Genomic DNA, 14534 nt, shown 5'->3' on the forward strand with positions numbered 1-14534 from the left:
TTTCATATTCTTGTTATTGGACAGCAGTGACACATTTGATGAGTAGTCTGAAACAGTAAAATTACTTGTTCCAATCTGATTGACTAAATCTCTGTGTGGTAAATTGGTGATAAATGTGGGCAACTGTTGTATAGTCATAGAGTTAGAATTCAGCTCTACCATTTATCTAAACATTTGTGTATATGAGTGTTTAAATATTTTTTCTTGGGTTACAAGTCACATATCATAGAATTATTTTAATGTGTACTGAAAATTCAGTGTTTTTAGTATATTCACAAATACCCTAACACTTAAAATGAAACAGAGGAAAGAATTTTTTTATATTAGCAACTTATGTCCATAATTCCTGTGAAAAGCTATAAAAGCTTTTTTACCCCCTCTGTTTGAAAACATTTAAATGTAATTGCAAGCCCCAAGAGACTCTGTTCTATACTCTAGAACTACGTAGTTTTTTTCTAGGTAATTTTAGGAAAATCAAGGTTCATACACATTTACAAAATCTTTGGATAGTTATTCTTTTTTTTTTTTTTTAGTGATTTAATTGATCAGGTTTCCCATTAAAAGATAATATCAATCGTATGTTATAAGTTAATATGTTTTGAAAATCTGAAACTCTTAGAATGGTCAGTCAACTAAATTGGCCCCAAAAAGTTGATAGGAGTTCTGTCTGTTGTTTTTGCTTTTAACTGAAGGGATGCTCTCATGTTTTTAAGGTTAACTCCTAAAATTGGTTTTCCCTGGAGTGAAATCAGGAATATTTCATTTAATGATAAAAAATTTGTTATAAAGCCAATCGACAAAAAGGCCCCTGTAAGTAAAATTCTTTCATATGTTTTATGTATTAACCTTAAATTTCTGCCTCTGCTATGATATTACTTGAAGAATGGCATTGTTCGTGTATTGAATTCCACCCAAGGAACATTCTTTTTCCACAGTTGAACTTTTTTCATGATGAGATGATGTTATTAAAAACACAAGATTTTAATCTTTTTGCAATGTACAAATATTAGTTTTATTTTAATAGAGATTCAACTATAAGATATTAGGTAGTCGAATATAATTACCATTTCTAAGAAGCAATTAAAAAAAGCTTGTTTCTTGGTGGCTTGAATATAGCAGAGGTAGCCCTATTCTATATTATTCTGTTTATAGTTTGCATTATAAACTTTGTATTTTTGTAACTCAGAGCCTTAAACTTAAGAAATCTTTATTTAAATAGTTTCTTTAATTCCTCTAGTGTCAAGAATACTTTTATATTCTGTCAGTTATTGAAAAGACAAAAAGAATAGAAGAACATTTCTAGGTTTAAAAACTTGACAGCCCTGAACAAAGACCAGTTTTGAGATAAGTATGGTAAAGGTAAACAAAATAACCCTCTGTGGTGAAGGAACAGATGTTTATAGTTACTTTGGAGAGGAAAAAATAATAAATGACATCTAACCTATTGAGAAGATAAGATTAATCTCTACAAAACTGGTACAGACTGAAAAGGTGAGGAACCAGTTTTGCGAAAGTATGGCATTACTCACTAGGAGTTAGGAAATTTATGATTTCTAAACTATATGTAATGTGACATTAGAGTTTATACCACATATTGAAATATAGTACAAATTATTGTGAGAGACTATCCTTCAGGACGATTTTAAATTCAGACTACTTTACATTTAGGATTTTGTTTTTTATGCACCTCGTCTGAGAATCAATAAGCGGATTTTGGCCTTGTGTATGGGAAACCATGAACTATACATGCGAAGAAGGAAGCCTGATACTATTGAAGTACAACAGATGAAGGCGCAGGCTAGGGAGGAGAAACATCAGAAGCAGTTGGAACGGTATGGATATAAATAGCCTTTCATTCTTGATCGATAGGACTAAACTGTCTATAACTTAAGAATGCCTCAGTTTTTTAACATACGCAGAATTTACATTTTACATTATTTTTATTGTATCATAATTGAATGACAGCATATCACTATGTTCTTTTAAAATGTGTATGTATAATTTTCAAGTTAGAAATCTTTGACAGATATTTCTGAGAAATTATAGCTTTTCATGATTTCACAGATGTGCTTTTATCATGCTTTTTACTGACAGACATTGGTTTAGATATAGTTGTTTGAAATTTTCAAGTTTATTTTGCTTGCAATTTATATTTCTTAATTTCTCAGGATAGGAATGTGCTGCATGTTTTTGAAACAATGTCACTGACATTGTAGAACTCAAGTGAAAAGTCACCAGTACTCCCTGCCAATAGCACTGATCTTTTTAACCATGGTTTGCTTAGACTCTTAGGGGAAAAACCTTAAAATATGTTAAATTCAGAGCTTTTGAAATGGAAAGATATTGAATAAAGTCTTTATCAACCCTTGAAACAGATTCCTGGGTCTACAACAAAATTTTCAAATCCAACTCTAGATTAATTTATACTTTATACTTTATTTGAAAAAATCTAGACACCAAACTAAAGTTAACCTTTATTTTGAGGAAGTCTTTGTAGAATACAGGATAATCTAAGAAATAATGTAGATCCTAAAGAAAACAAAATTGAGGGGCCCTAAACATATAAATTTATATATTTCAAACATACTGACAATTACGTGAATTGTATCTAACAATCAGCCTCTGCTAGATAGAATTTTGCTACCTATATACTCTTAGTGTTTTTTTGAATGATGTAATTTTTTCTTAAATATTCTGTGTAATTTAGTTATTCTTTTCAGATTGTTCCTCTCAACTTATCTGCATTTTTATATAGGCTTGAAACCTTACAGTAATTTCTGACCCACCATTAAAGATACTAAGTTGGATTGTTACTTTGGTTTCTCATTTTTTATTGCTCTGATGTGGCCTAGGATCTAGCCTTATATATTTTTAAAAATAGTTCTTTATTGAGCCTTACTTTTCTATATATTTTTGATCCATTATAGCCTTTCTCCCTAATTCTCCCCTTCCTTCCATCTCACCATCATCCTCACCCTCACTTTTTCTCCCTTCCCTCCCTTGCCTCCATTTCATGAGTTAAATAAGAAATTACAATCATTCTTTGGTATCCGTAGGGGATTTGTTCCAGGTCCCTCATGGGTATCCAAATCTCTTATATAAAATGGTATAGTATTTGCATATAACAACCTATGTATATCCTCCTCTATATTTTAAATCATCTCGAAATTACAATACCTAATACAGAGTAAAAGCTATAGAAGTAGTTGTATCGTTTAGGGAATAATGACGAAAATCTGTATATGTTCAGTACAGACACAGTCATTATAGGCTTAACTGCATAGTACACATCACCAACAGTGTAACTTTTTTTTTCAAATATGTTTGATTTATGGTTGGTTGAATCCATGAATGAGGAACTGGTGGATACAGAGTACCAATTGTATTATCTCATACTCATCACTCCATAATGCACCCTAACCGTTCTGCTGGTCTATAATGTTGATATTATTTATATTCTTAATGTAAATATATTTGTCTCTTTGTCCTTTACTTCTCACACAGAGAGGAGTGCTGTATGGCTTCTAGTATATGCAGTATGATTAATAAAACCATTTGGTAATGGTGCTATATATTTTAGTTACTCTAAGGCCTAGATGAAAGTGGAAGACTTTTAAGTTTCTTTTTTTCATACAATTAACAATTCCGTAGTTCCTGTCTTGGATGAATTTTATAGCCTTTCATTAGCAAGTGTTTATTGACTACCTTGTGCATAGGAATTCAGTAACTGTTTAATTCATTTTACTGTCTAGAGGATGTTTTATATTAGTCTAGCCACCTAGGGATTCGGCAGGTCTTTCAGGAAAAAAAAAAGTCTTCATTTATTCCCTGCTTTACATGTCAGAGAGAGAGAGAGGAATAACAGCTGAATATGTGGAAACATCTTTGGTCAAGCCCATTGGCAGAGTAGCCAGCAGACGTACTTGGGGGAATGCTCAAAGGTGTGCTGCCTGAGCTGCTGGACCCTGAGGCAAGAACAATAGTTGGGAAGGGGCAACAAGGAAGCCTCTTTCCAAACTGTAATACCTTGGTATACGTGACTGTAGTCTTTTCCCATAACTCTCATAACTTTGGGTTTTTCGCAGTGAAAATGATGTTATATACTATGGGTTGTTGATCTTTGTCATCAGTGCTCTGACGTTATTTGCATCCAAAATTGAACAATGATTTATTCTGTATTTCTGAACAATTTTTGTATGGCTAAAATGGTTACCAAATTTAAAAACTGAACCTCGAGTTTACAATTTCTTGTCACATAACCCACATACCAATTGTAGGTTAGCTCTGTGATATTCTGTGTCATGGCTGGCTGCCTGTATCACTAGGGCACAGCTGGAATTATACAAAGAATACAGGCTTTGGAACTAGATAAATCTTCTAACACTTGTTGAACAAAACTTCTAAACCGCTGTTCTCTTACTTTTAATATGAAAATAATAGTCCTACCTTCAAGTGTTTTTGTGAGAAATAATGACATTGATATACAAACATTTAGCAGTGTACCTGGACCTTAATAAATAGTAGCTATTATAATAGTTCTTAATATATAGTTTGAATAGAAGTTGAATATAAAGTTTTTAATCTTCACTTAAGAAAAATGGAATTCGGCCCATCCAATAGTCTTTACAAAGTAAAGTATTCTAAAATGTTTTTCTCACGTCAGTACAGAGAATTGTTAATATGTTATTTATATTCTTGAAATAGAACTTGGTCAAATGAGTGTTTTCAAACCCAAACTCTAAATAAAAATATTTATATCTATGGTTTAGAGTAATCATTATACAAGAGGCTTCATGGGGAAAGTGGGACTTTACTAAGGCTTGAGAGTTAGGGGAATATATTTTCAGAAAAGGAAGCCAGCAAAAGCAAAAGTATAGAGATAAGAATATGCACAGCATGCCTGAGGGCCAGTGAATAGACCAGATTGGTCTCCCAGTTGAACAGTGTTTAGGGGATAAGCAAGCTCTTCGAGTATCATAAGGGAGACAAGACAGGCCTGTAAAAACTCAGTATCACTAAGGGATGTGGAGAGCCAAAGGCATCTGTTGTATTCATTGAATGGAGTGTTAGGCGGAGATGGCTGTAGTTGGGGGAATTCTTATAAGATGTGAGACTCAAGATTTGTAAGAGTTCAGCAGAGTAAACTTTGTAAAGCGTTTTAAATATTATAATCAATTTAAACATCTGGTGTTACATTTATTGTTTTTCAGTATGAAGACTAAATCCCCTCCCCTCACCTGCTTGTGGCCAGGTTATCTTCAGTCTTTTTTCCTGTTTCCTTTTCCTCTTAACCTCTATGCTTGAGGAAGAAGAAATGAAACATCAATAGGGAAAAACTAAATAAAACCAGCAGCCGTCTCCAGAAGGGGCCATACATGTGCCAGAGCTAGACCTGCAAGGTTTTAGGCTCATGGAATATTATTGTAGCCTTTAGGTCTGGAGATCTTGTTTGTGGTGAGTCTCAGGGCCTCAGGGAAAGAGGGAAATAACTGTCTTGGGGAACTATGGCAGCAGTGGATGTGACTGAGCAGAGACTGGGAGGCTGATCAACATCCTAGGGCAGGCAACCTGATATGAATACAGAGTAGCTCTTGGCCATATTAGCAGTTATTTGAAAGGTACTGTGCTTTTACTCTCAGAGACAGACTGTGTTTACAGCATTCTAAAGAATACAGAAAGGGCAGCAGCCTCTGTGGGGTCCCCCAGGCCCTTCTTTTACTCAAGGAAATTGGGAACCTCAAACATTTGTTTAAGCCTCTGTCACTCATGTCTTCTAGAGGGGTGGAGGCTCCCAAATTCTTAAACCTCTTTGCCTGTACATACTTGTATATACTTTATAGATTGAAATAGGATAGGAAGTAAAAAAGGCAATTGTGCTATAGAAGGAGGTCAAGTTGGGGGTAGAAAATTGATTGTTGATTCTCCTGGCTTTTGAGAATGTTCCTTGTGGAGACTTCAGGACAGAGATAGAGTTCGCCTCTAGTAGGTGAGCTCTAAGACCTAGAGTCTTAAATCCTTTGAGGTTTATTAACACTAGTTGGGGAGGTGTAGTGACCTGTAAACCTCATGTTTTGATTTGATGCACTGGGAGGTTACCATCAGTTATCTGTCTTACCTCTTGCTGACTCATCACAACTCTACCTCTTTGCCCCAAAGCTGGATTCTCTTCCAGTGTTGGGGGCAGGTAGGTACCTAGGAACTACAGGAATTTTTAAATTTGGGTCTTATAAAGTAAGGAAAAAGAACTTTGATGAAACTTTATTGGTAAGTTTATCAGAGACTAGAAGATGAAAAACTGCATGGATTTGTGCTTGACATTCACAATTGGCACCAGATGGTGGTGATGGATTTGGGGGGACATTTAGACATATTCAGATAAGTTTCAGAGATGAAAATACAATGAATTTTTTAAAAGCCATTCCCATTAAAGTAGTGGGAATATTTAATGTTGATTAAACTTATAGATATTATCTGATAATAGTGTCATCTAACTCTTATTTAACTTTATATTTCTGGCCCTCGACATAGTCAGACCCATGGTAGGCGCTTGGTAGGTAGATGTTCGATGAATGAATTTGGTTGTATGTTAAAGGAATAGTTTCAGACCCATGGCAGATGCAGCTAAATGATGGAGGCAGTCTTTCCCACAGAGTTCTCATGATGGTCTTTTTAAACAGCATTAAATACCTGCTATCATTCTAATGGAATTGTCAAAAGAGTTAAAAATGATTGCCATCTTGTATCTAAGCATAAATTGGTACTACCTTAGAAATTAACATATTAATTTATTGTTAATGATTGAAAATTGATGCCCTGCCAGGTTATTTTACCATTTAAAATAAAAGAGCCTTATGAGCTCCCTTCAGGTTTTTGTTATTGCCCCCAGTGGAAGGCCTCTCGCTAATCTAAAGAAGTCATTTTCTTGGGTGTGGCAACTGTGCAGTTAAATCCTTTCATGCTGACCTATAGTAATTGTCAAAGTTCATTGAGCATGCAAGTGATGAATCTCCTAATTTTTTTCTTCCACACAAGTCTACATTAAAAACATGTTTTGCACTTATGAGATGTATTTGACAGTTTTACTTAACTAGCAGTATTCAATATTTGTCCTTTGAGAATCTTCCTAAAATGGTTCAGTTTTTAGTATTTTTTAGAACAGTCATTTACTGTATTTATTGTGACCCTATAAGAAACACATATTATAATACAGTATTTGTGTATATAACAGGCTAGTCCTGTATTTTTAACTATATGAATTTTTGAACACAACCGAATATAATGAAGACTTGAAATATGCTGTAGTTTCTTCTTAGTTGATTCACAGTACTTAGGTTTCATGTGAATATTTCTAGTTACTAATTTGTAACAAAGCAATTGCACTTTCTTTTAAGGGCACAATTAGAGAATGAAAAGAAGAAAAGAGAAATAGCAGAAAAGGAAAAAGAAAGAATAGAACGTGAAAAAGAAGAGCTAATGGAACGTTTAAGGCAAATTGAAGAACAAACAATGAAAGCCCAAAAAGGTACAAGTTTCTTTTTGACATTGGATTCAAAATTATTGCTCTGTTGTCAGATAATAGTATTTCCTTATTACCATTAAACCATATTTGTTTTATAAAGAGTAATTACATTTAATTACCAAATTAAACTTAGTTGAATTACTTCATGAACATGTTTAAGGCACATTCAACTATATAGTGCTCATGTAGTCTTTCTCTTTCATATACTTACATGTTTTCATGTTTATTATATATTGTAAATGACTATAATTATTAATTTATTTCTCTTGTTTAGGGTTCCATAAATAAGAATACATTTTCAATACTTTCTGGCATTTAAACAAAAGCATTTATACAGTGCTTTATGGGTATATAAGTACTTTAATGTAAGGCATTTTAAGCTATTCTAACTATATAAACTCTTTTGAAACTCAGTCTCTAAATTTGATTTCAGTATTTTAAAAAGTTCGCAACACATGGAAGTGTGTGAAGAACCTACTTTCTAGGCTGTACGTAACCAAAATACTACAATGTGTGGAAATGATACATTGGATTTAGAGAGCATGGTTTAAGTAACTCTAGGATATACTACTTTCAAACAATGAATAGTGAGGAGAACAAAAGAAGAAAAAGTATTGAGCAAAATAAGATGTTTTCCTCCTTCCTAAGCAGTAGGATCTTGTGGCAACATGAAATTTACACTATTTATAAAACTAGAATTAATACCTTTTTTCCTGACAAATTAGTAGAACTAGCCATTAGTTCTGTTGGAAATAGAATAAGGTTATTATTCTGTTGAAGATTTACTAAATCTTATTTAAGGTATAAAAATAACTTTAAGGTTTATCTCCATTCCATACACTGGCCTGCTGTAGTTGGGAGATGCCCTTGAGCAGTGAGTAGGATCATTTGCAAATAAATATCTAGAGTCATAGGGATTGCTGTAAATTCATAAACTGGTTGATTATTCCAGTTCCAAGAGGACTGGAAATAATTCTATAGGAATAAATAGAAAAAAACCTAGGTTTTATTCTGACTCATTAGAAGTCTCACTTCTCAGAGCTAGAAAAGACCTAGAAACTACTTCAAAGCCCAGAGGTAGCAAGGATTTGTTCACAGGACACAGCACAAGGGCATAATTTGTTTCCTGAATTCCAGCTTGGTGCTGTTTCTCCCGTTCAAGGTGCCTTTCATTAATTAGACATTCATGAAGTGCCTGTTCTATGCTGCATTTTAGGAATACAAATGTATAGCATGCATGAGAGTGAAGTTTGGTTGACAGAAATAAGGTATACACATAAAAATATTAATAAAGTGAGGTAATGTATACTAAATACCATGGGAAGAGTAAAAACAATACTTATAGAGGAAGAGTAATGTAAAATTAGTCCCTGAAATGTACTAAAGTGTGTTCTTAAAAAAAAAAAAAAAAGTTTAAAGAAATTATGATACCGGTCTGATTAAAGAAAGATTGATAGCACTTTTTCACTTACGTAATACCTTTTCTGAGAGAACAGCTACTTATTAAACCTTTCAATCTCATTTATTTAGGATGTATAATAAAAATATTAGTGATTTACACACAGAAAACTACTCAAGTAAGAAGCACTAAAGAATATAAGGAAGATAGAACATAAGAAAGAATATAGAGCATCCCTATCAAGACAATTTCATATCAGTCATCTTAAAGCAAAGAACATCCAATTGTTTTTTTTGTTTTTTGTTTTCTCTTTTTAATAATAAAGCTTTCCCAGGCATCCTAAAATCTGCATGATTGTCTCGTAATTAATGCTAAATTCTCATTCAGATGCAGTAACTCTGGCCATATCTAAGTCCTGATATTTAGTAGATAAGCCTATAATTTTTTGTTTGAGAAGAAACTTTTCTATACTTCATTATTGTCATTTTATTCTTAAATAAAAAATTTTTTTATTCAAGTAATTATTTGAAATGATTCATAAATCCTTAAATAGAACTATTCTACCATTTTACATTTTTCTAATTCATCATTGTTAAATTATTTATCTTTATAATTTTTAACCACCTACAAGGTATATCGATTACTATATTCAAGATATAATACAATCAGACTTGCATTCAGTTACTGTTTGAATAATTAACAAAGTGAATTCCTACCTTCAAAAAGACTAACCACAGGGAAGAGTTGGGGTTAGTGATTTCATTCTGGATACTTACTAAATACCTAGTGGGTAAGAACACCTAGGCACTGTTCTTAAAAGATAGTGAAAATCATTTGATGTAGTGTTAAGTGCAATGAAGGAAGTAAGTTTGTTGATGTGATAAAAGAAGTTGTGAGTAGGAGGAGGTTGCCCCCTTTAGGTGTATATTGTTTACAGTTAGTAGTTAAGCTTTAAATCTATCATTAACTTAGAATATGACCATAAGCAAGTCATTTTAACCTCTTGATTTCCTTTTGCTCTTATTTCTGCAATGGAAGTAAATAATCCCTTAGTTTTCTGAGATTTTTCAAAATTTATAGTAATATTAAAAATTATTTTTCTTTGAAGTATAGTACAGATATAATAATGTGCATACCTCTTAGGTGTAAGGGTCTATGAATTTTTACAAAGCATCTAATAGCTTTGTTGAAATATAATTCACATGCTACACAATTAACCATTTAAAATGTGCAATTCAGTGGTTTTTAGTCTATTCTTAGAGCTGTGTAACCATCAACACAATTTTAAAACAATTTCATCACCCCAAAAGGGAATCCCATACCCTTTGTCAGTCACTCCCATTTCTTTCCAATCTTTTCTCCCCCCAGCTCAAGCAACTATTAATCTATGTGCTCTCTTTATGGACTCACTCATTCTATATATTTCATATTAATGAACTCATGCAAATGTGGTCTTTCACTGAGCAGAAGGTTTTCAAGTTTCATCCATGTAGCATGTATCAAGTACATTTTTTTATTGCTGAGTATCATTTCATTCTGTGGATATACTACATTTTATTCATCAGTTTTTGGACATTTGGGTTTCCACTATTTGGCTATTATGAATATGCTGATATGAACATTAGTGAGCTAATTATTGTGTATTCATATGTGTTCATTTCTTTTGGGTATAAACCTGAGAGTGGAATTGCTGGGTCATGTAGTAACTTTGTTTAACTTTTTGAGGAATTACCAAACTGGTTTCTAAAGCCACTGTGCCATTTTATATTCCCACTAGTAGTGTGTGATTTCTCCACTCCTCACAATCCTTGTTAATGTTTGTTTTTTGGAGTATAATTATCCTAATGGGCGTGAAATGGTTTTTATTTGTGTATTCCTAATGGTTTATAATGCTGAGCATCTTTCCATATTGGCTGCTATACATCTTCTTTGAAAAAATGTGCTTTTAAAATTTCTGCCCATTTTTAAATTGCATTATTCATCTTGATTTTGGGACATAAGAGTGTTTTATGTGTCTGGCTCAAGGTTTTTTTCCCCCATATGTATTTCCAGTTGACCCAGACCCGTTAATTGGAAAGACCATTCTTTCCCCATTGTGTTACAGCATCACCTTTGTCACAAATCCAAAAACTGTATATTTATGTATGGGTATTTCTAGACTCTGTTCCACTTACCTATTTGTCTAACCTATTGCTAGTGCCACACTGTTCAATTATCTGTTTTGTCTAGAAAAATTTGTAACTGACATGTTTTATAAATGAGTAATAGGTATACAATAAAATACATTTAGTCAGTGCAGTAGGAAGCATGTTTCAAAGACAACTCTTGGGCTTACTGTCAGATTTTACATTACCTTTTATGGCATTAATTATTGTTGCACATTGCATACTTTTATAAGTTAAAATCCTGAAGTTGAATAAAGGAAAATAATTATTTGAAAAGGTATTACAGGGAGTCATTGAGTTTGTAACAGGACAAACTAAATCTCCAGAATAATTTAAGATCTGCCAAGACTGGACTCCTTGGTTTGAGTCAACAGTTTAGATATTCTGCATATTTTACAGCATGTACCCTCTTCCCCTATGATATTGCTGCTAGGTGATGCACCTCCTGGATCATTCCTGAATTGGCGGTTTTCTGTTTTTATTTGCTATGTTATACTTTTCTTATCCTGTCATCTACTATAGCCTCTCATTCTAGTTATTTATAATCCTTTTTGAATAGAGACCTTCAGAAAAAGAAGTTCTGGAGATGGCAAGTTCAAGAAAGGAAGATAAGTTTTTGGGATGTCTTTGCTGCAAGCGTCTATGGGTTGACGATGTCATAACAGTTTCTGAATACAGCTATTCTGTTGAGTTTCCAACACCCCAAATCTAGCCTTTTCCCATGTTTTTTCCTTAACTTTTCATTCTCAGCCACAGAAGGAGCTTCCCATGCTTTTTACATTTATAGTTTTGATGATTATTTGGTGGTAATATATGTTTTTCTTTGGGGGGAGGCTTTTTTTAAATGTATGATTGTAGTGGGTCACTGATTTGCTAAAATAAAATTAATGCATCTGGGTCTCTGTCAAAGATCTGAATTTTTAGCAGATGTTTCTCAGTGGAGGGACTTTGGACTTTGGACCTATGTGTTAAAAGTAACACAAAGTTTCTGGAAGATAGCAAAAGGAGAATATGGTCATAACCATAGGGTAAAGTTAGATAAATTTAATGTTTTTATAATTATAATGGGTACTCTGACCCTTAGCATCTTTGCAGAAGATTTGTAAGATGCCTGAAGGTCAGTTTCTACATTATTTATTGTCAGTGTTCCTCTGGTCTTTGATTCTTATCTCATGCTTTGCTTTTTTCCTAGCTCTCCTAGATAAGCAGTCATCATAGTTATTTTAACGTCCTTATTTGCTGGCTCTGATATAATCCATTATAATACAGGATAATCTCTGGATTTATTTTATAGTCTGATTTTCTTTTTTTTGGCAGGGGAGGAGGGGAGGGGGACTTGGAGGAGGTCATTTGGTCCCATTTCTTGGTATGCCTGGTAATTTTGGTCGAATGCCCAACATTGTGTGTGAAAAGTTAGACTTTGGATGATGTTATTTTCCCTTAGAGAGGACTTAATTTTCTTTTGACAGGCAGAATATGTATGGATCACCTTGAGGGGGTTGAGCTGGGTCTCACGCTGTATTAAGGTTGGTCTCTTTCTGGTTTTCCTCACCGCTTGTCTGTAGCCCTTTGGGGACGTAATCTGAAAGGCTGAATATTTATGAGGGCCCTATCATCTTAGAGGACCCTGAACTCCAACTTTTGACTGCCCGCTGCAAGAGTGTTAATTTCTCTAAGGTCTTTAGACTTTTCACTTGTTTACTAGTGTCTAAATAGTTTTGCTTGATTTTTTGTTTGTTTACTAGTGTCTAACCCCCTATGTGTACATTTTAGGAGTTGACAAACATCTTGAGAAGAAATAGCATGCAGATTTAGGGCTAACTTTTCTATTTAGTCTTCTTCAAGTCTTGGATGCTTTGGTATCCACAAAGTCTAAATCTCTGTATTCTGCCCCACCTTATTCCACTCTGCTGGGAACGTTTAATACTTATTTTTTACAGCTACAAAATAAGCAAATACGCAATACACATACAAAGATATTCTTGTTTCCTCTTTTTTCTTACACAAAAGACAGTATTTTACATATAACCTTTTTCACCTTGCTATTTTCAGTTATATAATCTTAAAAGTCATTACATCTGTATTCATAAAGATCTTCTCTTTTTTTTATGGTGATATAGTATTCCATGGCTGAGATGTAGTACAGATATTTTTATATTGCTTTTTCAGTGAGTAATTTGTAATCACATTCTTAATTTTATGATTTCTAGGAATTTTGATTGTGGGACTTTATTTGCTTTTGTTTTTATGATAGTATTCTTTTCCCAAGGTAAAAACTATATATATATAATACTTAATAAACTATTCCCCTAGGTTGGAAAGAGGAAGAAAAGTCTGTAATCCTTTGGGGATATTTTGTTTATTAATATAATCTTTACTAATACTGTTGCAATTATATAGCTTCTAAGCTTTGCCCTCAGGGTACAATAGATGTCATTTGGGTTGTGAAATCTCAGACCTGTCAAAATCAAGTAATGCTTTTCTTCAAGCCAGACTAAGAAAGAGAAGCTTTAACAAATTTTGTGAGCTTGAACTTAGAATAACTTCCTGGTCTTCTCCCAATTAAACACCATAACCATCCACATGCTGTTAATGAGAGAGGCAATTTATTCTTGAAACTTTTAACCTTCATCCTTAAAAGGGTGATGTTCTAAAGTCAGATTCCTTTTCCCAAATGCCATGCCAAATCTCAAAACTTGTAGGTTCTAGATTTTTATGAACCAGATAGGTAAAATATTGATATTTTTCATTTTTATCATCTAATCTTTCTCTGCAGGGGTTCTAACTGAATCCAAGGGCTGAGGAACATTTGTCTCATAGAAATATTCTAACTCATGGGTTTGCAAACTTTTTTTTATAAAGGACCAGATAGTAATATTTCACGCTTTTCAGGCTACACAGTCTCTGTGTTGTAATTATCAGCTCTGCCCTTGCAGCACGAAAGCAGTCATGTGCAATACCAAAATGAATAAGAATATTGTATAGCCTCATTGAATGAGGATATGCATTCCAATGAAACGTAATTTACAAAAATAAGGCATTTGGTGGGTTTGGTCAGTGGGCCATAGTTTGCCCTGCCAATCTTTGTTCTAACTCAACTAGACAGGAAAGAAACGAGAGAAGTCATTAATGGGATATATGGCTGGCTGTTCAGATGCTTTCTAGAAGAGACTAGAATTAGAGTTGAAGCTTTCAGTTCATTTTCAGTATTTAAAAAAATTCAGACTTTTGTATAATCCTTAATTTATCACAAAAACAACCATTACCTTGTCTACCATTCTTCAACTTGATATTTTTTACAGAAAAATTGATAGAAAATAATGAATAATGGGGAAGATTTTAACATTTAACTTTGTAACCCAAACTTAATTTTTCTTGTTTCATAGTACGTAAAGAATTTTTATCATGAGAGAAAACATAGCATTGTTTTTATTTGCAAACTTTAGTTATA

At 33.3% G+C, this 14534-nt stretch overlaps 1 protein-coding gene across 3 annotated transcripts in view; it reads left to right on the forward strand.

The window, feature by feature from the left end:
* Window positions 1-14534, forward strand: part of RDX (radixin) — a 72681-nt gene that overhangs the window by 30030 nt on the left and 28117 nt on the right. For all 3 annotated transcript variants that reach the window (XM_016121123.2, XM_016121120.2, XM_016121124.2), the window contains 3 exons: window positions 714-810; window positions 1669-1832; window positions 7392-7522. In XM_016121123.2, coding sequence (XP_015976609.1) covers window positions 714-810; window positions 1669-1832; window positions 7392-7522 — 392 coding nt within the window. The remainder of the gene's footprint in view (window positions 1-713; window positions 811-1668; window positions 1833-7391; window positions 7523-14534) is intronic.

This window comes from Rousettus aegyptiacus, unplaced genomic scaffold, assembly GCF_014176215.1.
Source record: "Rousettus aegyptiacus isolate mRouAeg1 unplaced genomic scaffold, mRouAeg1.p scaffold_m13_p_5, whole genome shotgun sequence".
NCBI classification, from domain to species: Eukaryota; Metazoa; Chordata; class Mammalia; order Chiroptera; family Pteropodidae; genus Rousettus; species Rousettus aegyptiacus.